Source organism: Hemitrygon akajei, chromosome 1 (genome assembly GCF_048418815.1).
Source record: "Hemitrygon akajei chromosome 1, sHemAka1.3, whole genome shotgun sequence".
NCBI classification, from domain to species: Eukaryota; Metazoa; Chordata; class Chondrichthyes; order Myliobatiformes; family Dasyatidae; genus Hemitrygon; species Hemitrygon akajei.
In genome coordinates, this window is record NC_133124.1 from 107,651,097 (window position 1) to 107,678,894 (window position 27,798).

At 39.7% G+C, this 27,798-nt stretch overlaps 1 protein-coding gene across 4 annotated transcripts in view; it reads left to right on the top strand.

Moving 5' to 3' along the window:
* The first annotated feature begins 426 nt into the window (after positions 1-426).
* kif9 (kinesin family member 9) overlaps positions 427-27,798 on the top strand; it is a 97,083-nt gene continuing 69,711 nt past the window's right edge. For 2 of the 4 annotated variants that reach the window (XM_073049306.1, XM_073049290.1), the window contains exons 1-5: positions 427-467; positions 2,764-2,865; positions 10,404-10,569; positions 23,281-23,387; positions 26,553-26,777. In XM_073049306.1, coding sequence (XP_072905407.1) covers positions 450-467; positions 2,764-2,865; positions 10,404-10,569; positions 23,281-23,387; positions 26,553-26,777 — 618 coding nt within the window. In that variant the 5' untranslated portion in view covers positions 427-449. The other 2 variants (XM_073049298.1, XM_073049316.1) reach the window with 2 other exon arrangements.

Genomic DNA, 27,798 nt, shown 5'->3' on the forward strand with positions numbered 1-27,798 from the left:
TAAAAGCAGAACATGTTGGAAATCCGCAGCAGGTCAGACAGTAAATGGAGAGGGAATCAAGTTAACGTGTCAACTGACTCTTCGTTAGGACTTACGAATATCTAGTATTTTCTGTTTTGTTTCAGATTTCCAGCATCGGCAGTGATTTATTTATCAATATGCTTTGTTCTGGGCTCTTCTGGCAGTGTTTATTTCCCCTCCTTCATTTCCCTTTGAACAAATCACCACACGGAACCGAACAGGAACGGCAACACTTCAGGGAGGGGGCTCAAATCAGGGATTACCCCCTCGCCGACCGCGCGTCCTGTTTCCACGGCGACCGTGCCATGGCAACGGTCACCACGCGGGTTGGGGGAACAAACCTCCGAGGAGTAAAGCGCCCCGTGTGAATAACACTGAACGAAACCATCGGAGGATCCACTACGGCAGAGCACTCTTGCCCCGTTACCATGGATATAGTTTCCAAGGTATCACTAGCCCGGCAATGCCAATGCGGGAAGTTGGAGCTCTCTGAATGCGATAGGGGAGCCAGAGGAAGAAGGGGAGGGAGACGAGGTACCGAGTCTGCAAGAGAGAAAAAGCAGTCATACTTTGGTAACACTTCTTCAATCTTATCCTAACCTCATATGGACTGGCTTTATCTGGGCTTACTTGTTCATAATTCCGTGAGAAGGGGTGTGGAAAGGCATACGGAAAACTTTTTTCTATATCCCTATTGGAAGGTGGAGGAGGCATACATAGGAAAGCTACTTTCACCAGGGCAGTCGTACAGGTTAAGTTATTGGAGCTTTGGATTACAAGTCTCCAAGTCTTGGTGGCATCTTAAAAATATATGGCTACTGAAATCATTTGTGTTGGACCTATTTTTCAAATATTCTCATAATTCAGAGGAGAAACGTGTAGATTGCCCTCTGTATCTTTGAATTAATGTCCTTTGCTCCACTAAATGTAGGGATGACTTACAGCGAGACTGAAAAGCTTTAGCGTGTAGACATTAAGAAATAGAATGTGCTGGGCTTTTGGAAAACATCAAGTTGTTTAAGTCACCAGGACCAGATGGGATGTACCCCAGGCTACTGTGGGAGGCAAGGGAGGAGATTGCTGAGCCTCTGGCGATGATCTTTGCATCATCAATGGGGATGGGAGAGGTTCCGGAGGATTGGAAGGTTATGGATGTTGTTCCCTTATTCAAAAAAAGGAGTAGGGATAGCCCAGAAAATTATAGAGTCTTACTTCAGTGGTTGGTAAGCTGATGGAGAAGATCCTGAGAGGCAGGATTTATGAACACTTGGAGATGCATAATATGATTAGGAATAGTCAGCATAGCTTTGTCAAGGGCAGGTCGTGCCTTACGAGCCTGACTGAATTTTTTGAGGATGTGACTAAACACATTGATAAAGGAAGAGTAGTAGATGTAGTATATATGGATTTCAGCAAAGCATTTGATGAGGTACCCCATGCAAGGCTTACTAAGAAACTAAGGAGGCGTGGGATCCAAGGGCACATTGCCTTGTGGATCCAGAACTGGCTTGCCCACAGAAGGCAAAGAATGGTTGAAGATGGGTCATATTCTGCATGGGGGTCGGTCACCAGTGGTGTGCCTCAGGGATCTGTTCTGGGACCCCTACTCTTTGTGATTTTTATGAATGACCTGGATAAGGAAGTGGAGGGATGGGTTAGTAAGTTTTCTGCTGACACAAAGGTTGGGGTGTTGTGGACAGTGTGGAGGGCTGTCAGAGGTTACAGCGGGACACTGATAGGATACAAAACTGGGCTGAGAAGTGGCAGATGGAGTTCAACTCAGATAAGTGTGAAGTGGTTCATTTTGGTAGGTCAAATATGATGGCAGAATATAGTATTAATGGTAAGACTCTTGGCGGTTTGGAGGATCAGAGGGATCTTGGGGTCCGAGTCCATAGGACACTCAAAGCTGCTGTGCAGGTTGACTCTGTGGTTAAGAAGGCATACAGTGCATTGGCCTCCATTTAGGAGCCAAGGGGTAATGTTGCAGCTGTATAGGACCCTGGTCAGACCCCACTTGGAGTTCTGTGCTCAGTTCTGGTCGCCTCACTACAGGAAGGACATGGAAGCCATAGAAAGGGTGCAGAGGAGATTTACGAGGATGTTGCCTGGACTGGGGAGCATGCGTTATGAGAATAGGTTGAGTAAACTTAGCCTTTTCTCCTTGGAGCGATGGAGGATGAGAGGTGACCTGATAGAGGTGTAGAAGATGAGAGGCATTGATCGTGTGGATAGTCAGAGGCTTTTTTCCCAGGGCTGAAATGGCTAGCACTAGAGGGCGCAGTTATACGGTGCTTGGAAGTAGGTACAGAGGAGATGTCAGAGGTAAGTTTTTTACGCAGAGAGCGGTGAGTGCGTGGAATTGGCTGCCAGTGATGGTGGTGAAGTTGGATACGATAGGGTCTTTTAAGAGACTCCTGAATAGGTACATGGAGCTTAGAAAAATAGAGAGCTATGGGTAACCCTAGGTAATTTCTAAGGTAAGGACATGTTCGGCACAGCTTTGTGGGCTGAAGGGCCTGTATTGTGCTATAGGCTTTCTATGTTTCTATGTTTTTAAATATATCTGTATTTGCTGTATTCTAATTTAACCACCTAAGACAATAAATATTTAAGTCACTGAGATTTGAAAAGAGACAGTTTATTGACAGTACAGCTGGTGCTTCACTGGTCTTAGAATTTTGAAGCTGGAAGAATATCTAATATTTCATTCTCTAATGTTTGTACTTCATTCCATTGCAGCATAACATGGACAGCAAAAATACAGGCGTGAAGGTGTTTGTAAGAATCAGGACAACAGCTAATTTTGCAACAGATATGATTGAGGGCTCCTCTGACAATGAGGTAGGAATATTGTAGAACACCATAGTGAGTTAAATTTTAAAAGAAAAATAATGGTGAAAATCCAGTTGAATCATTGGAGATAAAAACATGAGTGGGGCCTTTTGGAACTTTTTGGCGGGCTTGAGATATCGTTGTTTATTCAGCAGTTGGCAGTTAAAGCAGAGTGGCCCTTAGCCATTGTTTCAAACTGTTCAACTGGAGAGCTTGAGGTTTTGGCTCAAAAGGTTTCAGCTAGAAGAAGCAGAGGTTAAGGTAAGTATCTGGTAAGTTTCTTTCTTTCTTTGTCTATTAGGTCTACCTAGAGTAGTGAGAATGGTTCCAGGATCAGTGGTGCGTTCTTCTGATGTGGGAGATCTGGGATAACTACGTCGCCATGAAGTATATCCTTACAGACCACTGTTAGAGAACCAGAGCAACAGTTGGATGGCCTTCAGCTCTTACAGGAGAATGAGGAAGTGATAGGTAAGAGCTACAAGGAAGTAGTCACTCCCTAAGTTGCAGAAGGTGGGTAGCTGGGTGGCTGTCAGGAGAGGGAAAGGGAATAGTATATCATTGTGGATACTGTTGGGGTGGGGGAGGAGAAAGCTGAAGTGCCCTCATGGCTCGAAAGGGAAGGAGGCAGACGAAGAATGCAGTGGTGATAGGGAATTCAATAGTTAGGGAAACAGTCAGGAGATTCTGTGCAACACACACAAAATGCTGGAGGAATTCAGCAGGACAGGCAGCATCAATGGAAGAAGGTACAATCGCCGTTTTGGGCTGTAACTTGCTGCCTGCCCTGCTGAGTTCCTCCAGCATTTTGTGTATGTTGCTTGGATTTCCAACATCTGCAGATTCTCACTTGTTAGTGAGGAGATTCTGTGGATGTGAAAGAGGTAGTTGGATGGTATGTTGCCTCCCCCAGTGCCAAGCTCATGGATGTCTCAGATTGAGTCCACAGCATTTGAAAGGAGGTGGGTAAGCAGCTAGAAGTCATGGTACATGCTGGTACCAACTACATAGGAAGGAAAAGGGATGAGGTCCTGAAGAGATTATATAAGGAGCTAGGTAGGAAGCTGAAAAGCAGGACCTCAAAGTTAGTAAGGTCTGGATTGCTTCCTGTGCCACGTGCCAGTGTGAGTAGAATAGGATGATTTGGCAGATGAATGTGTGGCTGAGGAACTGGCGTGGGGGAGTAATCTTTTTTACAGTCAATATTTCGGAGTGAAACCCTTCGGCAGGACTGGAGATAAAAGCTGAGGAGTAGATTTAAAAGGTGGGGGTAGGAGAGAGGAAAACCAAGTGATAGGTGAAACCTGGAATGGGAAGGATGAAGCTGATTGGTGAAAGAGACAGAAGACCATAAGGCAAGGTTTCAGATTTGTGGATCATTGGGATCTCTTCTGTGGAAGGTATGACCTGTCCAAAAGCACAAGTTACACCTGAACTAGAGGACAACCAATATCCTTGCGGGCAGATTTGCTAGAGCTATTGGGGAGGGTTTAAACTGGTTTGGTATGAGGATGGGAACTAGAGTGACTGGTCAGAGGATGGGGCAGTTGGTATACAGCTAGATGAACCATGTAGAGAGAATGTGAGGCAGTTGATAGGGCAAAATTGGAGTCAGTGGGATGGATTGAAATGTGTCTGTTGTAGTGCAAGTAGTATCTGGAATTACAATGCTGTGGCCATTATGGATATGTGGCTGTCACAAGGGCAGGAAATGGCTGCTGTATGCTACGAGGTTTAGATGTTTCAAATAGGCAGGGAAGGAGGTAAAAACAGTGGGGGAGTGGCATTGCTAATCAGGGGAAGTATCACAGCTACAGAAAAGGGTCTTGCCACAGAGGGATCATCTACTGAGTCAGTGTGATTGAAGTCCGAAACGGGAAGGGAGCAATCACTCAATCAGGAGTATTCTTTCAGCTCCCACCCCCCCCACCCCAACAGCAACAGAGGCACTGAGGAACAGATTTTGTAAGATGCAAAAATAACAAGGTTGTTGTCATGGATGACTTCAGCTTCCCTAATATTGATTGGCACCTCCGTAATGCAAAATTAATAATCTCCCTTAGGAGAGAATTTTTTAAAAACATAGAGCATAGATTTAAAATAACTAGTAAAAACTTTGAAAGGGAGATGGGTAACATTTGCCTGTAAAGATGGTAGAAGCAGGAACACTCATCATATATGAATGTATTTGGATGTGTATTGAAGGAGTTGTGACCTGTGTAGGAGCCATATATCTACTTTCTATCTGCATTGTATTCTGTGTTGCGCATTTATTGGTGGTTAGTCGCATGGGTGGGGGCATGGTAGAAACAAAGAGTTTAGTTACATATTCATGCTTTTTCTTTAGACAAGTTTAGTTTGGGTAGAACTAGAGAGTGGGCCGGGGATGATGTCTTTTTTTGTTGTTGACCGCTTGAATACGCTTAAGTACATTTAATACACTGATAACTGTTTATTTTGTTAAAACACTAGTTTTAGCTTCATTCGTTTTATCATTTCAAATTTGTTTTGCTAGTTTTTTAATAAAGGATCAAACATATGCTTCGACATTGGAACTTGGTTACTAGATTGATAGCACGTCATATAGTATCAATCCCCTGCGTTTGGTGTCTAAGCAGTTTTGGTTTGTTTTCAAGTAACCACTACAACCTGCATTGCTGGAATGAGGAATTAGGCTAGATTTATTGACCTGTACAGTTCTTCAGATTGGTTATTCCTGTCCTCTAATACATTAGAAAGCCTGGCAGCTGTTCTAAAACAAATGTGTTACAATTGATCTGTCAAGAAAGCTCAACTAATTTACTAATTAATTCACAGACAAGAGAAGGTAGTATTATCTTGTTTTCTTTGCTACTTTAGCTCTTGTTTCATCCGTGAATCAAATTTAGTATTTTTTGTGTTCAGGTTTCTCATTGTTCTCATCTCCATCCTATTCTTAATCCTATAATCCTCTATTATCTCTATTTTCATTTAATTGTGTACTCTGATATATCTGAAACATGAGGAAATCTGCAGATGCTGGAAATTCAAGCAACACACACAAAATGCTGATGGAACGCAGCAGGCCAGGCAGCATCTATAGGGAAAAGCGCTGATATATCCCTGTCTTTCTACCCCCAACTTTGGAATGGCAGGTTTGTTATTGTGAAAATGAATATACCAGTCTTAATGCCTTTCTTTTTGATCTAACTTTCATACTCACCAACTTTAATGTCTTCACTGATTTGATATCAATTTTTCCTAATCAAAGTTCAAAGTAAATTTATTATAAATTACATAAATGTCACCATATTCAACCCCAAGATTCATTTTCTTAGGGTTATATATGGTGATATGTATGCATTTTTGATAATAAATTTACTTTGAACTTTGATTCAGAAAAATTGATACCTGATCAGGCTTTGGTACAGTACTTTGAATGTTTTACTAAAGGTGTAAAAATATTTTGATCTACAACTCTTGCATTAATTTTACTCATACTCCATGAATAACTTAACCATTCCCATTTGGCAGATGCATAAGAAAATCAGTGGAACACAAAAAATATATAAATATGTATAGGCCAAATGACTCATTGAGACTGATCCACCAATCGATGAAATACTGGATCATTTGAATCTGCTCTCAGCTCCAACTTTCTGTAATTCTTGATTCCCCTGTTAAGAAAAGTCTAAGTAAGCCTTGAATATGTTCAGTGATTTAGTTCCACTGTTGTTTGGAGTTGAGAATTCTAAAAGAAGAAATTTGTTCTCATCTCTATCCTATACGGGCAGCCACTTATTCTGAAACTTTGGCCTATTGTTCCAAATTTCCATCATGAGTAGAAACATCCTCTCATCATCTGCCTTGCCAAGCCCCTTGGAAGCTTGTGTTTCAACAGGATCACCTCTTAAAAACTAGAATAACAGGATGCCAGTCATTCAAACTTTCCTTCTCAGATAACCATTTCATCTCAAGAATCAAACTGGTAAAACAAAAACAGAAAATGCTAGATATACTTACCAAGTTAGGCAGCATCACATAATGGAGAGCAAGTCAGTTATTATTTCAGTTCAGTAATCTGAGGCACTTAGTTTCATGAGGCACCTCCTCCGTCACCTCCACTCTGGGCCCCAAACAGTCCTTCCAGGTGAGGCTACACTTCACCTGAAAATCTGCTGGGGTCATCTATCGTGTCTGATGCCTCCTCTAAATTGGTGAGACCCATCGAGCACCTACACTCCATCCGCCAAAAGCAGAACATCCTGGTGGCCAAACATTTAAATTCTGATTTCCATTCCTGTTTTGACATGTCGATCCATGGCTTCATCTTGTGCCAAGATGAGGCCACCCTCAGGGTGGAGGAGCAACACCTTATATTCCATCCGAGTAACCTCCAACCTGATGGCCTGAGCATTGATTTCTCCTTCTGCTAAAAACATTTTTTCTTTTCCCCCCACTCTTTCTATTGCTCACTTTGGCCTTTTATCTTTTCTCACCTGTTTATCACTTCCAGGTCCCTTCCTCCTTGCTTTTCTTCTTTGTTTCACTCTCCTCTCTTATCAGATTCCTTCTTCTCCAGCCCTTTACCTTTCCACCCAGTTGACTTCACCTATCACCTGCTAGCTAGCTTCCTTCCCCTCCCCTCATCTTTTTATTCTGGCATCTTCCCCCTTCCAATTCAGTCCCGACAAAGAGTCTCAGCCTGAAACCAACTGTTTATTAATTTCCATAGATGCTGCATGACCTACTCAGTTCCTCCAGCATTTTGTGTCTGTTGCTTTAGATTTCCAGCATCTGCAGACATTCTTGTGTTTATCAGTTAGAAAGAGAGCATGTTTTATTGAACTGAAGATGGTGAGAAGGAGTGGAGAAAACAAAAGGGAATCAGTGATCATTTGGAGCCTAAGGAAAGATTAATGCCACAAAGGATGATGGTGTCAGATGATATTGGAAAATGAATGTCAACTGCATATGATATATCTAAAAGAGAAACAGATACAGGAGATGAATGGAGACAGGTAAGAGAAAAGAGAATGCTAGAACTGATGGTTATTTTATATCCAATTGATCAAACTATAAAATAAAAAGATGCTGTAAATATCCAGGGGTCCAGGTGATCACACAGCATCTAAAGAGAGAAAATATAAGGAAAATATAAGCAAGTGTTACCTACTTATATTGAAATTTTGCATAAGAATTGACCATTTCCAATACAAATTAGAAAACAGGTTTTCTGAAACTACTGATAAATAAGCAACAAATATCAGGAATATGAGATGAAGAGTTCTTATAAGTGAGTCCGTATGTTGTGGGAACACTACAGTATTGGGGCATGTGAATTTATCCCCTCTGATTCAAGAGGTTGATGGTTAAGGGATAATAATTATTCCTGAACCTGGTGGAATAATGCCGGTCCTGTACATTCTTCCTGATGGCAGCAGTGCTCCATGTAGATACCCTCAATGATGGGGAGGGGTTTAAGCATGATGGACTGGGCTCTATCCATTACTTTTTGAGGGATTTTATGTACAAGGGCATTGGTGTTTCCATACCAGGCTGTGATGCACCCAGTTAATATACTCTCCATTTCACAGCTATAGAAGTTTGTCAAAGTTTTAGATGACATGCTGAATCTTCACAAACCTCTAAGAACGTAGAGGCACTGTCATGCTTTCTCCGTAATGACACCAGGTAAAGCTCTCCCCACCATTAAGCACATCTACAAACAGCACTGTCGCAGAAAAGCAGCATCCATCATCAAGGACCACCACCATCCAGGCCATGCACTCTTCTCACTGCTGCCATAACAAAAAAGATACAGGGTTCTCAGGACCCACAACACCAGGTTCAGGAACAGTTATTACCACTCAACCATCAGACTCTTAAACCAGAGGGGATAAGTTCACTTGCCCCATCACTAAACTGTTCCCACAACTTTTGGACTCACTTTCAAGTAATCTTCATCTCATTTTCTTGATATTTATTGCATATTTATTTATTATTTTTTTCTATTTCATATTTGCACAGTTGTTCTTTGCACAGTTGTTCTTTGCACACTGGTCGCCTGCCCTGTTACATGTAGTCTTTCATTGATTCTATTGTGTTTCTTGGATTTACTGTATATATCCACAAGAAAACAAATCTCAGGGTTGTATATGATGACTTCATGTACTGTGATAATAAATTTACTTTGAACTTTGAATCTTCTAATTAGGGAACGTTAGTGCCCTCAGCACTCAATATTGAGTTCAACAATTCTAGGCAACTAACCTTTCTAGTATGTATGAGAATTTCTGAGTTCAGACAACAAAAAAAATCCTAACTCTACAGATGTTACTGCTCTGCTGGGTATTTCCAGCATTCCCTTTCATTTCAGATATCCAGCAATATATTTTCAGTATCACTTTTTCCAGCAATATATTTCCAGTATCCTGCCCTCATTTAGTTCCTTTACTTACATCTCCTCCAGAAAGATCATCTGCGATCTGTCACTACCTTTGACCTTTTGTCAGAGCTAGACAAATTTAGAATAAAATTAGAATGCTGACTGGCTATTTTCAGCAATTTCTGTTTTTGTTTTGTATTTTCTGCTGTTTTTTTTGTATTTTCAATCTCCTCAACTGCTTCCTCTGCTAATATATCCCTTAAATGTATAGCCTCCCCAACAGTTGATTCAATTGTTGAATGACTTGCCGTTACTCCATCCTCTTACAATAAAGGCCAACCTTCCGCTTACCTTTCTAATTATTTGTGTGCTGACTTCCTTGAGCATCATTTACAAAAGGAAACAATTACCATCTTCTGAGAACAGCCAAGTACAGACATAAATTAAACCTTTCCAGTGTTGTCTATTTCGCAAGGAGTAAAGAGGCAGAGCCTGAGTTGGACAGGCCTCCGATTAGATCCGGTGAGATTTAGAAAACCATTTTCTGATCACATTGTGGTGTCCTAATGATTGAAATATGTTGAATTGGAATACCAAATGCTGTTCTTCAAGTAACATTTGGATTCAATGGAATAACAAAAGAGACTAAAGACAGAGAGGTCATGTGTTATCCATATTAAAAACTGTATGCCTAAAGCAAGTTGTATAAATTTTGATGATACATTTGAGTTTAGGCCAGTCAGGCTGTGCTAGCCTAACTCAGTACTTTAAAAAAGTAAAGATGAGTTATCGGATATTACCATGTATAATTTCTGTTCTTGACCAAAAACAATGCATGTGTCGAGTAGCAAGACTTTTTCAACTTTTCTGCAAGTGCCACCTATCTGGGTATGAAAAAGCAGACAGAGTACTGAAGCTCATTTCAGGATTAAACTATTTGAGATCACTTAGGGATTGGTTTAAATATTACTTTTATACCCCAGCAGACCTCGTAAACTTCAGAATTAAGATTGCTGTCAGTCTTAATTCTTCCACAGCACATGTGAGAGTTAGAACATCAAGTTTCATTAGAACCAAATTGAACTAAGTATATTTATAAAACAATTATGTTATTGTAAACTTTACCTTGAACTGATTTTCAAAGTTTAGACAAATAACTTTTGTTTAACATACTTTGCAGACAATTAAAATTCACACCAGACCGGACCAGCGTAAAGAGGTAGCCAACAATCAACATTGCGACTGGTTATTCAAAGTAGATGAAATTCTCCATGATGTACCTCAAGATGTTGTGTATAATGCCGTTGCAAAGAAAGCAGTCTCCAGCATAATTAATGGCTTCAGCAGTACGTAGCTTTTAATTTTTAAGTTGGTGAAAATGTGAGGAGTTTCACCCTAGCCATTTTCATGAGTATAAAGATCTTGTTGTTGACCACAAAGGGAATAGAAATTGTAGTTACAACATTGAAAGAAAAATCTATCCCGCAGTGTGAACATGGTAGTAAAGTTGTAGTTGACAGTGTAGTAGCTGTGTATGGAAACATTATTTCTCCAATAGATGCAATAAGTGATATGAAATATTAAAACTTATAATACGTTTGAGACTCGTGGTCTAAATACTCTTGATAAATAAGATGTGTTCCAAGTGAATGGTGGTCATTTCCTTAAGGTATATACAGTGACTTGACAAAAGCCCAGGTGCTAAAAGCACTGAAACATTAACAAAAAGAACTGACTTTCAGTCCACTGTCAGTGGCAGATCTGTCAGGTATCAGTCCTTCATATTCCATCATCATTATAACATACTGTATGTCCCCATCATTGAAAGACTCCTTAAAACTACATTTATGTCTGTTTCTAGATCACTTTCTCTAAATTGTTTTCTTATTTCTAGGATGAGTTCTGGGGACTAGACTATTTTAGTGACTTAATAAGTCTGTCATACAGAAGTAGGTGGGAAAGGGGTTGCATGTAGGGTGTGAGGAATCTACAAAAGAAATATTAGTTTAGTGAGAAGGTGTATTTTTTGCATATGGGACATATTACAGCTTGATCAACTTTGAAAGGGAGAATGGGAAAAATAATGCTCAAAATGGGAAGAGACTGGAGTATGCTACTCTACATACGGATCTGAGTGTGTGCATGAATCACGGTTGATATGCAGATACAGCCAATTGTTAAGAAGACAATGAAACTGTTGGTCTTTATTGCAAAGGAGAGAAGGGTAAAAGCTAGAAAGTCATGCTACATTTATGCAGAGTGTTGATAAGACTATACTTAGAATGTATACATTTTTGATCTTATTTTAGGAGAGATATACATCTATTGCATTGTATAGACAAGGTCCACTAGATTAATTCCTGGGATGAAGGCATTAAACACTATTTTGCCAGGTTGAGATTATACTCATTGGAGTTCAGAAGAATGGGCGGTGATCTTACTGAAGATCCAGAAAAGGAGGCTTGAAAAATAGATGCTAAGTTGAATGGGAGAATCTAGAATTGCGGGTCATTAAGTCAGAATAAGGGTTCACCCATTTTAGATGGAGATGAGAGAGAATATCTTCTGTCAGGAGCCATGAATCTTTGAAAATCTCCATTCCAGAGAATTTTGGAAACTAAATCTTTGAATTTATGCAAGTCTGAGTTAGATATTTGGACTATACAAGAGATGAGGGTTGAGGGAAACAAGCAAATGAGAGGTGCTGAGACTATAGTTTAGCCATCATATTCATTAGTGGAGCAGGCTTGAGAGTACATACAGAGAAGGAAGATACGGCAGATGCTTGAATCTGGAGCATCAGGATACTAGACCCACAAATGCTCCTCGACCCGCTGACTTTGTTCAGTAAATTACTGCTTGAGAGGACATGTGTTTGGAGTAATTCCAAACTTATTCCTGCATTCAGTCAATATGTTCCCATGTTGTCAGATTTGATAATACAATCTTAAAGTAAATTTTCTCAGCTTCCATCACATGCTTTGCCTGATGTGGGAGTGAGTTCAGAGCAAGTGAATTTAATTTGCATTTACCCTCTTCATATGAACTGTTCAGTAATTAGTCTGAGTTGTTCATTTTCTAATCCATTTTCCCCTATTTTCTTTATTCCATAGTCCACTGTCCTCACCTACAAATTCCATCTTCTTCCGTTTATCACTTCCACTGATCATGTCCCAGCTTCTTACCTCATTTCCACGCTCCCCTCACTCACCTACCTATCAACCGCCTCTCACCTGGATCCACCTATCACCTTTCTGCTTTACTTCATTCTTCCCTGCCCCACACACCTTTTTATACCGGCTGTTTCCCCTTTCTCTTTCCAGTCTTGGTGAAGGGCTTTGACCCAGCTCAGCAGCTGTCCATTTCCCTCCATCAGTGTTGTCTCGTCCTCTGAGTTTCTCCAGCAATTTCTGTGTTGTTCCAATTAATATAAAGCATTAAGATTAAGTAAAATGGAAAAATAACTATCTACTTGTACTTTCTAATCCATGCCAGAAACTGAATTCTAATAAATGGAGTTAGTGCCACAAAGGCTAGCCATTGTTGAAGTAAATCTAAGGGGGTCAAGTGTGATATGTATCAAGCCTTTTGCCTCAGTAGGACTGAATTCCATCTCTGGACTTAGTGGTGAGAGCAACAATGAAGCAGGAGATCAGATGCATTGTAATGCAAGGATGTGGAAATCAGGAATACACTAACCCCACTGTTAGTTGGCATTTCTCCATAGAACTGCCAGGTAGCCTCCAGCATGATCTGGCCCATTGTTTAAATTGTCAGATGGGCACTGAGATAAATGGGCTGTTTTGCCTTGGCTAGTATCCAACATCATGATTGTTGTAGAAGTTGGATTCATCTAGACAAGTAGAGAGTATTAAATCATTCTCCTGACTTGTACTTTTATATATAGAAGAAAAGCTTTGGATAGCCAGCAGGAGAGTTATTTGCTCATATACCCAGACTCTGAATTGCTCTTGTAGCCACAGCAGTTTTGAAGCAGGACTCATGCAAGCAGGCAGGATATGATTTGAATGCTGACTCTTACATTACAGGAATGCTACTTGCCTCAGATTGAATGTACTCCAGATCATGTGTCTGCACTCTGCTTCTTTATCTGAGAAATTCTGAACGCCTTTGCCAAATAGATGATTTTTCAAGTGACTGGTTATCATATCCTTAATAATAGAACACAACATTTTTCTAACTATGAATGTCAGACTAACTGATCTCTGGTATCCTATTTTTTCTCCCTTCATTCTTTTTTAAGAATACAAGCATTATAATAGACACATATCCCAAATATAAAATAAATCTTGGAATTTTCAGTTTCCTTTATTTGTATTGAGAATGTTCTTGTCTAAAAATAATGAAATGTTCATAAATATAGGAATGCTAATGTTACAATATATTATAATTGAAACCTATCAAATATTGAAAGCTTCAATAGAGTGGATATGGAGAGAATGTTTCCTATGTTGAGGGTGTCTAAGACCAGAGGGGACAGCCTTAGAATACAGGGGCGTCTTTTTAGAACAGAGAGGAGTAGGAATTTCTTTAGGCAGAGAGTGGTGAATCTGTGGAATTCATTGTCACTGTTGCGGTCAAGTCTTTATGTATATTTAAGGCAAAGGTTGATATTTCTTGATTAGTTGGGGTATGAGGAGTTATAAGCAGAAGGTAAAAGAATGGGGCTGAGAGGAAAAATGGATCAGCTATGATGAAATGATGGAGAAGACACAATGGGCCAAATGACCTAATTCTGCTCCTATGTCTTGTTAAAAACAAAGGGATGTATAAATGCTGCAAAATGTAGGTCAGAGTTGTAAAAAATTCCCTGTAGATCAATCTGTGTCAGTAGAGAGAAAAATTGTTTTTAATACAACAGATGGATGACCCTCAGCAGGACTGGCCAGTTATGATACAAACAGAGAAAGCAAGGTACCCGAAAGTATTAAATTTAATTATATTTTTCAAAATTATCGCTACCACTGCAATGTATCACACAAATCCAACAATGAAGCAAATTCAGCTGCAATTTCAGAAAACACCATGCTTCAATACCCTCCCCCTCTCCCACACTTATCCCACTCACTCTTGTATCCCATTGAAAGTTCTCTTGACTACCCTTGTACACACTTCAGTGTTCCAAGTATCTCACACCTTATCTGAAAGGTAAAAAGTTTATCTTGCAAAATGAAGGAAGATGATTCCAGGTCCAATGACTCACTGGGCTGGAGAAGAGGATCCCCCTTTTTATTGGGTTTGGGTGTTACGTTAGGCCAAAATCATATTTTAACCAGACCTAGTTAAAATCTTCCAAAACGATGGTGAAGGTGTTAGGGTGCACAGTTTTGTGCATGTTGATCCCATTGCTCAGATCATCTAAAGCCTGATTGACATTGGCCTGAGGTGGAATGTATACTGCTACCAAAATGATCCCGGAGAACTATATTCATTTACGTGGTAAGTTAAAAGGACAGCACTTAACTGCTAGATATTTCAGGTCTGGTGAGCAGAATTGAGACAGCACTGATATATTTGTGCACCAAGAAGAGTTGATCATGAGGCATACTCCTCCACCTCTGCTTTTGAGAGACTCTATAGATCTATCCTGAAGGTGAAATTAATCTGAATCGCTGCATCAGGTACAGAAGGATTCCGTGAAACAAAGGACACACGCGGTCCTAATGTCCCTCTGATTCAGCACCCTAGCTCTGCGAACATCAATTGTATTCACCAGAGACTGCACATTTGCCAGCAAGATAGTCGGTATTGGGAGTTTAAAACCCCGTTTCCTTAAACGCACTTATATCCCTGATCTGCAACCACACTTCTTCCGTGGAATCCTACGAGGACACATCCATCCACAATCAGTATTACTTCCGTCAGTTTCAAGCAGTGATAATTTGTTTAAACACATTAAGTCATCTTTGTGGACTGTACTGACCTGGGAAGCAGCTGTGCTTTTTAGCTGTATCAGGCTGAAATGAAAATATTTAATTGTATCCATTGAGACTTTGGCTGCTACTCAAGTCGCCCCTAGGTGCCCTGGAGGAGGTATGATTTAGAAGCAACAGAGCCAGCAAATCAGGTTGGAAGATGTCACCAAAGAACATAACTGATGTTACTCTTTCCTTGTACTCAAACTAGCAATTCTAATGCTGCTCATCTAGATAATTCTTAAATATTGTGAGAGTTCTTTCCTCCTTATGATAGCAGTGTGTTTCAGATTCTAACCACCTTGAGGGTGAAAAAGCCCTCGTCAGATTCTCTCTAAGTCTCTTACTGCTTACGCCAAAGATGCAGTCTGGTCTTAAAAGCCTCTGTTACGAAGTGTATCTGACTATCTAAAATATCCCTCATCATTTTGCACATGACTGTTGGGACTCCACTCAGCCACCTCTCCTCTCCAAAGAAGCATATCCAGCCTTTCCAGCTACTCCTCATTGCTGAGATGCTCCATCCCAGGCAATGTACAGGTGGATCTCCTCTGCACCCTCTTTAAGTGTAATAATGTCCTTCATATAGTGTGGCAACCAGAAATGAATCAGAATCAGATTTATAATGACTGACATACAACATGAAATGTGTTGTTTTGTGGCAGCAGTACAGTGAAAAGATATAAAAATCTATACATTATAAATATAAACAGTGCAACAAAAGAAATAATAAGGTAATGTTCATGGATCATTCAGAAATTTGATGACAGAAGAGAAGTTGCTCCTCAGTCGTTAAGTATGGCTTTCATGCTTCATGATGAATGTGACCTTTAATGGTAGGGAAGGTTGTGTCCATGATAGAGCCATGTGTATGGAGGATCCATACCAGTCTGTGATGTAACTAGTCAGAATGCTCTCCATCATTGAACCGTGGAAGAATCTTTGGTGAAATACCAAATCTCCTAAAACTCCTAACAAATTAAAGCCATTAGCCTACCTTCTTCATGGCTGCATTAATGTATTGTGCCTAGGATAAATCCTCTGAGATGTTGATGTTTTGGAACTTGAAGCTGTTCACCCTTTCCACCACTGACCCCCTCAATGAAGATGGGTGCATGTTCTCCTGACTTCTTGAAGACCACTATCAGTACTTGGTGATGTTGAATGTGAGGTTGTTGCACCACTCAACCAGCTGATCTGTTTCACTCACCATCTGATATTCTACCGAAAACAGAGGTATCATTGGTGAATTTTTAAATGACATTTGAGCTGCACTTAGCCATACAGTCATGAGTATATAGGGAGAAGCACATAGCCTTGAGGTGTACATAATACTCTAGCTGTGACATAATCGATGTTTTATAAAATTGTACCATAATCTCCCTATTCTCATATTATATGCTTTACCTAACAAAGGCAAATATCATACACACAGTGGCCTTTTTATTAGGTACATCTGAACACCTGCTTGTTAATGCAAATATCCAATCAGCCAATTATGTGGCAGCAACTCAATGCATAAAAGCATGTCGATGTGGTCAAGAGGTTCATTTGCTGTTCAGACCAAATTATCAGAATGGGGAAGAAATAGGATCTAAGTGACTTCATCTGTGGAATAATTGTTGGTGCCAGATGGTGTAGTTTGAATATCTCAGACACCGCTGATCTTGTGGAGTTTGCACGCACAACAGTCTCTATAGTTTACAGTGAATGGTGCAAAAAACAGAAAACATCCAGTGAGAGGTAGTTTTGTGGGCATCTTGTTAATGAGAGAGGTTCAAGAAGAATGGCCAGACTAGTTCAAGCTGATAGGAAGGTGCCACTAAATCAAATAACCACATTACAACAGTGGTGTGCAGAGGAGCATCTCTGAATGCACAACATGTCAAACCTTGAAGTGGATGGGTTACAGCAGTAAAAGACCACGAACGTACACTCAGTGGCCATTTTATTAGGTATATGAGGTACGTAATAAAGTGGCTACTGAATGTATATGCCTTCTTCACCACCTTATCTCCCTGTACTGCCAAATTTAGGAACGTATGGACTTCACGAAAATCACTGTGTTTCTCAATACTCCCAATGATTTATTATTGTCACATGTTCTAAGGTTCAGTGAAAAACTGCTTTGTATGCCATCCATGCAGATTATTTCATTACAACTGTGCCTTAAGGTAGCATAAGAAAAAAAAAGCAATTACTGTATGCAGAATAAAGTGTTCCATTTACAGAGAAAGTGCAGTGTAGGTAGGCAATGAGTGCAAGGCCATAATGAGGTAGATTGTGAGGTCCAGAGTCCATTTTATTGTTCTGGGGGACCCCTACTAACCCTACCGTTCATTGTGTATGTCCTTCCCTTATTTGTCCTATCAAAGTACATCACATCACACTGATCACTGTGAAAAGTTACAGATTCCAGACATCTGATTATAAAACAACCCTCTGCCTCCTATTACCTAAAAAAAAATTGGATCAAATTTCCCTGAATCCCAGACTCCAACTTTTGTTTTAAGTGATTTTGTTTCTTATATTGAAAATATAATTGTCTTGAAAATTGTTTCATTTATATTTAATAGTTGTGAATCTCTTGAATGTTCAGAAGCTTTCAAAATCTTTGACAATTAGCAAAGTTCGAGGTGGGCTTTTTCTTCAGCCATTCTATAGGCAAAGCTTCTTCACATCAGTCCTATCCTGTCCTCCCATTACACACCGTGCCACAATATCATATGTCTCATGCCCCTGCAGCCAAGCTGTTTTGTATTGATGTGGCTTTGAGCTGAAAGTTGACATTCTCTGGTAAGATGGCCCCATTAAGTGGTGACTTAGAACTACTGCAACTGATATCCACAGTCACAGCCATGGGTACTTCAGTAAGCAGCTTCATTTTAAGAATTATTTAAAAATCTATCAATATTCAAGATCGACAAACCTCAGATGGCAGACTTAGGTTATGAGTACAGTTCTCCTTTTAGAAAATCGAAAAGGAGATGCTGTGCTAATCTACAGGAATGATCAAAACGCAGAGGGTTTAAACTTCCACTCCTGATAATCTTGCTGTACAGTATTTGGAAAATAAAACTGAAGACCTCAGAGCAAGATTGCTGTATCAGAGTACCATGTACTCTGCTTTAAGGAAACATGGCTCACACCTGCAATTTTGGATGCATTGCTGCAGCTCAATGGCTTCACCATTCTCCACAAGGACAGGACAATGGAGTCTTTTAAAGGCAGATGAGATGGAGTATGCTTTATGATTAACTCATCATGGCACACAAACGTGGTGGTTCTGTCTCAGTCCTGCTCACCTGATCTGGAACATCCAACAGGCAAATGTCATCCATTTTTTCTGTCATGAGAGTTTTTTGCCATCATTCTGGTAGCCGTGTACATTCCACCTCAAGCCAATGTCAGGCAGGCACTGGAGGAGCTGAGCACTATGATCAGCAGGCACAAAACTGAGAACCTTGATGCCTTCCCTATCACTGCAGGAGATTTCAACAAGGGCAGTTTGAATAAGTCTCTGAGGAACCATCACCAACATGTCACCATCATAGCTTACCATGCCATCCCACACACACCTTGGAATGTCTACTCCCAGTGTATAGGTAGAGACTAAAGACTGCAGCATCAGCAGTGAGGACCAAGAAGGTATGGTCAAAGGAGGTGGAGGAGCACTTACAGGACTGTTTTGAGTGGTGGACTAGACAATATTCAGGGATTCATCTTTGAGTCTTAATGAATATGCCACAGTTGTCACTGACCTCATCAAGACCTGTGTGGATGATAGTGTGCCTTTGAGAACATACTGGACTTACCCAATTCAAAAACTGTGGATAAGCCAAGAGATTCGTAGTTTGCTGAGGGCAAAATGTGTGGCATTCAAGACCAGTAATCTGGAACTATGCAAGAAATCTAGGTACAACCTGTGGAAGACTATTTTAAGAGTGAAAAAAAAAATCTGATTGAGGTTAGAGTCAGAACTTGGTGCATGTCAACTCTGGCAAGGTTTGCAAGCCATTACTTCTAACAAAGCAGAACCTAACATCATGAATGGCTGTGATGCTTCACTCCTGGATGAGTTTGATGTCATTTATTCACACTTTAAAAGAGGGAATAAATCTACATCTGTGCAAATCCTTGAAGCATCTGGTGTTCCTGTGATCTCTGTCTTGGAGACTGACATTCAAGAGGGTGAACCCTCGAAAGGCATCAGATCACAGTGGAAACCTGTGCCAACCAACTTTCAGGAGTGTTCAAGGACATCTTCAAATTCTTACTGCTGTAGTCAGAGATTCCCATCTGCCTCAAAAGGGCAACAATCATACCAGTGCCCAAGAAGAGCAAGGTGAGCTGCCTCAATGACTGTCGTCCAGTGGCACTCACATCTATCGTGATAAAGTACACATTAGAGGTTGGTGTTAGCTAGAATCAACTCTTGCCAAAGCAAGGACATGGACCCATTGCAAGTTGTCCATTGCAAAAATAGGTCTATAACAGTTGTAATCTCCCTAGCTTTCCACTCAGCCTTGGATCACCTAGACAATAGTAATACCTACATCAGGCCGCTGTTTATTGATTACAGCTCAGCGTTCAACACAATCGTACCGTCAGTTCTATATACAAGCTCCAAAACCCGGGTCTCTATAGCTCCCTCTGCAACTAGATTCTTGACTTCCTCCCAAGAAGAAGTCTGTGCCGATCAGAAATAATATCTTCACTTCGCTGACAATCAACACTGGTGCATCTCAAGGACACATGCTTAGCCCACTGCTCTATTCTCTCTACACCCACAATTGCGTGGCTTGGCACAGCTCAAACGCCATCTATAAATTTGCTGATGACACGGCTGGCAGAATTTCAAGTGGTGATCAGGAATACAGGAGCGAGATAAATCAACTGGTTGAGTGGTGTCACAACAACAACTATGCACTCAATGTCAATAAAACCAAGGGATTGATTGTGGACTTCAGGAAGGGAAGGTCACGGGAACATACACTACTCCTCATCGAGGGATCAGCAGTGGAAAAGGTGAGCTGTTTCAAGATCCTGGTTATCAGCATTTCTGAAGATCTATCCCGGGACTAACATTGATGCAATTGCAAAGGAGGCACTACAGCAGTTATATTTCATTAGGAGTTTGAAGAGAATTGGTCTGTAGCCAAAGACATTTGCAGGTTTCTACAGATGTACCTTGGAGAGCATTCTAACTGGTTGCATCACTGTCTAGTATGGAGGGGTCACTGTACAGCATTGGAAAAAGCTGCAGATATTTGTAAACTCAGCCAGCTTCATCATGGGCATTAGCCTCCCCAGCACTGAGGACACCTTCATAAGGTCATGCCTCAAAAAGGTAGCATCCATCATTAAGGACCCTCATCATCTAGGACATGCCCTTTTCTCATTGCTATCATCAAGGAGGAGGAACAAGAGCTTGGAGATAAACTGAACGTTTCAGGAACAGTTCTTCCCCTCTGTTACCAGATTTCTGAATAGACAATGAACTCATGTACACTACCTCATTGTTTTTCCTCTATTTTTGTACTACTTATTTATTTTAATTTTTATATATACTTATTGTAATTTATAGTTTTTTATTATTATGTCTTGCAAAGCAACAAATTTCACAACATATGCCAGTGATATTAAACCTGATTCTGATTTTCACATCATATGACTGAAACTATATTTCATACATATGTCAGCAGTAGATGCAGGCAGCTCATCACTGACAGAATGTTCTGTCCTACTGATTTTCCACAGTCAGGTCTGATATGTTGCTGGTCCTTACAACATAAAGAGTTCCCTGATCTTAATACCCCACCCTACGAATGGACAATGACAAAGAACAGATCCTAAAGCTTTGCAATTTAACTGAGAGAGCTGCAGACAGAAAACATTTCTGCCCAGTCTAATACTGGAAAGTACAATTTTAATGGGTGTTAATCAAGTTGTCAGGTGTAAACATTTCAATGTAAGAATCCACAGTGGAAAGAAATGTTCAAATGAGAGCTGCACAGTTATTAAAAAAAAGAAACACTATATGAAGGAGCAAGGCAATGAGATTAGTTGGATAGCTCCTATATTGGGCCAATACAATTCACAACTGTTGTCTACACCTCTGACGCCCCAAATGTTAACCATCCTGTGATTGGAATGAATGATTCCAAGGCGCTTCAGATCCCTCCAGACTAAGACTAATAGGCACTGGAGAAGTTTTTTCCCTACTGCGGTCACTTTGCTGAACAGTTAACTGCCGGTTAACTGTCGGCTAACTATTACTTGGATTGCACTACCTGTATGTATAATCTATATTTTCATTTATATTTATCATTTTATTGTTATGAGCAGAGAGACAACATCTGCCGGAAGTAAATTCCTTGTATGTGCATAGGTACTTGGCGATTAAAGTCTGATTCTGATTCTGATTCTGATTCTTCTATGCTAAGCATGGATATTAACAACAGAATTATCTCAATGGAATCTTTAAAACTTGATCATTAGAACTCCGTATATCCAAACTTGGAATTATTTTCAAGGCATTGAATTGATGCCTTTTTGAGATTTGGAACTATATAACAGCTGTCCTATAGTAGAAACTGATCAGCAATATAGAAACTTGTTTCTGCTTTAGTTGTAGACATTGGTTGTTGGTTTTAGAAACAAATGAGAGTGAGGTCTATTACAGTTAAAGTGCAGAGTAGGATTCACATTTTATTCTCTTGAAGTAGGACCTGGGCAAAAGATGTTAGCAAATTATTTATTCATTGTGTGGGCACAAAGCCAAGGAGTGGGGTATACCAGATTAAGAATTTTAAAGAAGTATAGATGTATAAATCTAAAATAAAAACAGAAATCATGAAAATATTCACCAGGCGAGGGTGCCTCAGTCAATAGTCATATGAAAAAAAATCACATTCGACAAATCTGTTTGCATGTTTAAAGTTGTGACCAGCAGAATAGGCAGGGGGAAACTAGTGGATGTGTTGCATTTGAAATTTCCCAATGTCTTCACTAAGGTGCTGCACAAGATTATGAAAAAAACAGAGCTAATAGGATTAGGGATATTATTCAGGAAGAAGAGAAACAGCAGGAAGGGGAAGTTAAAAAGGAATAAAGAATATAAATTGCAAAAGACAATGTTAACTAGAAAAGAGGATTAAAATGAAAACATGTTAAAGTTGCCTCAATCTCATCAAGGTTAAGAATTAATGGCAAAAGTAGAAATAAATAGCTATAATGTGTTTGCAGGGTGACCAAAGCAAAGAACTAAGTATCTCAAAAATAACAGCACGTCTTTTGAGTTAGGGATATTATGACAGTAAATCAGTGCAGGTGTGAGTGCTTGGCTCCAGATGTTCATAATCTAGATCAAAAATTTAGATAAAGAGACCAAGTACTTTCATGCTTATTAATGATATCAAGCTGGGTGGCAGTGTTATTGTGAGCAGTGTGCAGAAAGAATTCAGTGGTAAATAAGACTAAGACTGGGGCAGAACAGGGCAGATAGTATCCATAATGAGGTCAGCTATTTAGGTAGAATAACAAAACAGATAAATATTAAAAGATCAAGGGTGTTGATCTTCGAATACCTGGGTTTCAGATGCAGCCCCTTGAAATGACTCAGAAGCTAAATGTTCACAACAATGACTTTGACTTGAAAAATAAGTGCAATATGTCTACAAATATTCTTTGTGAATCATAAAGTATTTTTTGAGGGGACAATGCATGACCTGATTAATATATGACTTGATTTCTATTTAACAATATTGCAAATGGAAATTGCGCCATCAGTGGTATCACTTTGTGCATGTCTCTCTGCCAAACATTTAACTTGCACTGTTGTATATCATAACCAGATATGTTGATCAAATTTTGCAAATTGCTGCATTGATTTATGAATGACTATAAATTTTGTCATTGCAACATTTAATTAATGATACTCACATAGTGCCCCAGTATTATGCAGTCCAATTTTTGGGCATCTTTCTCCAAACTCAAGTTCGACAATGTTCAAATCTCTCACCTTGGTCAACAAATGAAAAAATACTAAATTTTCCTTCTCTCACTAAGACGGAAAACCAATACCATGTTATAAATGACTGTCCTTCACATTTCCTGCAGGTACAATAATGTGTTACGGACAAACAGGTGCAGGAAAAACTTACACAATGACTGGAGCTACAGAGAAATATGAGTATCGTGGCATCATTCCCAGGGCAATTCAACAGGTACTGATTTGCAGGGACAATGTCAATCGATTGTGATTTGGCGATTTCATCTCCTGTTCACTCTGGGCACCAGATACAGGTTCTCCTTTATCCTGCACTGTATGTTATTCAATAATCATAGTTCGACAATAACTTTTTTTGGAGATTCTCAAAACCAGAAATCCTTTAATTTATCTCATAAATCTTGCAACTATGTGCTTTAAAGATGAACATTTTAGTTTTATTTAATCACTGGAGTATAAATTTGGTGATTTCTGGTTTTGAACATGAATGAAGAATATAACCACATTTGCCCAAAGATGAATATAAAATTATCCATATCATAGAATATCATACCACCAATAGGTAAAGTGGCTTGTTTGTGACCACAGAGTTAAATTTAATGTCGCTGCCATAGGGGATTTGTTGTTAGGATAAAATAAAGCTTGCAATATCATGATAGAAATTAGGATAGAAATGAAAGGAAATCCCAGTTAGTAGGAAATTTTCTATAATATATTCTTCTACATATGGTTGGAATAGTCAAAGAAATATTTTTGAAGTGTATTTACTATTGGATTGTAGACCAAGCAGCAAGATCCTCTGAAGGACAATCGAGTTAAATGACCAAGTAATCTTTTCGTGTAACTGGTTAAAGATAAAACAGGACAACAGCGGAATTCCCTATTTGTCAAAAAAGTGGTATGAGATAATATCCATTTGAAGGGAAGAAAGAGCTTTGATATAAGGAAAGGAGATGCAACCAAAAATAAAATTGTGAAGCTGAAAAAGTATTCATCCTCTTTGTAAATGCTATGCTAACTTTCCTCAGATGCAAAATACTACTACCTTACCAACTCACTCTATTTTTGATATAGAAAACTTGGAGGACCACCTGTTTTCAATGAATTCATAAGAATAAGTACCCTCCTTCTCTGTAAGGTCCAACAGTATAGTAGAGATTCAACAGACCAAGCCAAAATGAAAATAAAACAGCACTTAAGACAATTCAGAGAGGTGCTAGTAGAGAAGCAAAAATCTGGGGAAAGGTACAGACCTTCTCAAAGGCACTGAACATATCTTGGAGCTCAGTGCAGTCCATTGTGAAAAAGTGGAAAATATATGAAACCACAGCCACACTGCTTCGGTCAGGCTGCCCCTCTGAGCTTAGTCCCTGCAGAAGAATAGCGCTTGCAAGAGAGGCTGCTGTAATGCCAACAGTCACTCTAAGTGAGCTGCAGAAACAGTGGCTGCAACTGGAAATGAAGTTCATAACTGCACACTCTCTTAGGCCTTGCACAAAAAGAATATTTTTGGAAGAGTGGCAAGACCTGGCTAAAAAAAAATGCATATCCTTGCCTGTAAATACTTTACAAAGTGTCACTTGGAAGATACTGTAAAGATGTAGGAGGAGGTCTTCTGGTCGGATGAGACTAAAGTGGAACTTTTTGCCCTGAACACTGAGTGATACGTGTGGCGTTAATCTTATACTCTTCAACAGTAGGGACTGGAAATCTGGTCAGGAATGATGGGAAGATGAATACTAAATACAGAGAGATCCTGGATAAAAACCTGCAGCTTTTGCCAGAAAGATTAAACTGGGGAGTAAATTTGTCTTTCAGCAGGACAACAATGCCAGAGCAACCATAGAGTGGCTTCAAATGAAGAAAATTGATGTCTTTGAGTGACCCAGTCAAAAACATGACCTTAACCTGATCGAACATCTCTGGAAAGACCACAAGATTGCTGCCTACTGCTGCTCCCCAACTAACCTGGCACAGCTTGAGCAATTTTGCAAAAAGGAACGGGCAAATCTTGCTCCGTCGTTGTGCAAAGCTAATAGAGACTTATCCAAAAAGACTACTGGCTGAAATAGCTGCAAGAAATAGCTCAACTAAGTACTGAGCAAGAGTTGGGGTGGGGGGGGGGGGTAAATGAATACTCTTGAACTGCTGATATTTCAGTTTAAATATTTTGTTTTTCATGCTTTACAATTTTCATTGGGTTTTTTGGGCTCTACTGTAAAGAAAGAAGCAAGTGATTTGCAGATAAAAATTCTCAGTTATTTTGTTCAAAATCCCTGGTTATAATGGTTATGTAAACAAAAGGGACTGAATTACTTTACAAGGTACTGTATGTCAGTTCTCTTTACAAGACGTTTTGATGTGTTCCCATTGTGACCAAATACATATCAAATAGTTATAAAAATTTTTGGGATGTACTAAGGCCTTGATGTGCTCTGTAAGTGCACTTTCTCTTTTATTCCTCTTTATCATATCTATTCATAGCAAAAGGATTTGAGTACAGGAGCAGGGAGGTTCTACTGCAGTTGTACAAAGCCTTGGTGAGACCGCACCTGGAATATTGTGTGCAGTTTTGGTCCCCTAATCTGAGGAAAGACATTCTTGCCATAGAGGGAGTACAGAGAAGGTTCACCAGATTGATTCCTGGGATGGCAGGACTTTCATATGAAGAAAGACTGTATCGACTAGGCTTATACTCACTGAAATTTAGAAGATTGAGGGGGGATCTTATTGAAACGTATAAAATTCTAAAGGGATTGGACAGGCTAGATGCAGGAAGATTGTTTCAGATGTTGGGGAAGTCCAGAACGAGGGGTCACAGTTTATGGATAAAGGGGAAGTCTTTTAGGACCGAGATGAGGAAAAACTTCTTCACACAGACAGTGGTGAATCTGTGGAATTCTCTGCCACAGGAAACAGTTGAGGCCGATTCATTGGCTATATTTAAGAGGAAGTTAGATATGGCCCTTGTGGCTAAAGGGATCGGGGGTATGGAGAGAAAGCAGCTACAGGGTTCATACTGAATGGCGGTGCAGGCTCGAAGGGCCGAATGGCCTACTCCTGCACCTGTTTTCTATGTTTCTATGTTTCTATCAATTTTTGAGTAAAATAAGTGTGATTGTATACAGATGAACTTCTACCCACACTACCTGAGCTTGTCTTCCCTCAGTCCACCTCTGATGAGATTGGAATTGAAGAAATGTCATACATAAAACATATACGGTATCCATTTTGGAACACAAGCTATTTTATACAAACATTGGTAACTAGCATTACAGCACCTGTTTCAGTTATTCTCTCCACCACCTAGAATGCTACAGAGGAAAAGGGGAAATCTTGAAAAAGAACACAAAGAAAAATGTTGTTTTGCTTTTGCCTACAGATTTTTAAAGAGGTGGAAGAACAAGCAGACCTTGCCCTCACATTATATGTTTCTTACTTGGAGATTTACAATGAAACTCTCTTTGACCTGCTGTCCACCACGCCTGACAGCCCAACATCTAATACACACATGTCAATAGTGGAGGACGACCATGGTGTGCGTATCAAAGGACTTTCCATCCATTTGGTCACCAATGAGGAAGATGCCCTGAACTATCTGTTTGAGGTAATAAAAGTAAGGGGAGGTGATGAAGCAAGGGAATGTAATCAAGGACATAATGCTGGGTGGTTTTCAGGAACGGATTGATCTAGATTGAAATCTTTAAAAAATTATGTAGGTTTTATTGCTTATTTGATAGGGTTTGACCTGAAATGTTAATTGTAAATTGTCAGACACTGCTTGGCTTGCCAACTTGTCTTCCAGCATATTGTTAATGTATATTACTCAACTTTAATTTCCCTTGAGAGGCTGTAGTGTGGTAGACTTCCTTTAATTGCTGTAGTGTTGCATTTTGATACATCTGAGTAACTTGCAGCTATTCAAAGGGCTGTTAAGGATTAACCAATCCTATGTGGAACTAGAATCATGCATATTCTAGACTGAGAAAGTTTGACAGATTTCCTTCCCACAAAAGTTTGTTATAACAATTCAGTAGCTTCATGGTCACTTACAAGATCTATTTTTCATACATTTATGTCTTCAAAACTCCCACTTTCTGTTAGTCTTAAACTAGTCTTGTCATATAAATACCACACCAACAAATTTTGAATGAAATGGTCTTGGATATTTAAAAACTTTTAAAAACTGGAAAATGACATGCCTCCTAAGTAATTTGTTTGTTTTTCAACTGCTTTTGGAAACCATTCTCTCTTTGGCAATACTTTGAATAGCACTTAAGTCTTGTTACTGTCTATCCTGTTCCCAATTAATTGATTCTTTTAAACTACACCAATCAGAAAGCAAGAACATGTATTCATCAGCTTTCAAACATATTTTGAATTGCTTCAAATACATTAAATCTTTTTTGAAATGCATTCACTGGGGTTATGTAGACAAGATGCAACAAACAGTAATGAGGTAAATGTCTAATTAATCTCTTCCTGGTGTAACTAGTTGGGATATGAGTATGGCCAGGGCACTGGAAGAATTTCTTTTGGTTCTTTTTTATAAAGCTGTGGAGTCTGATAACATACCTTGTTGGGTGCTGAGGGATTCGCAGTAGCAGGTTTCATGTGAACCTTCAGTG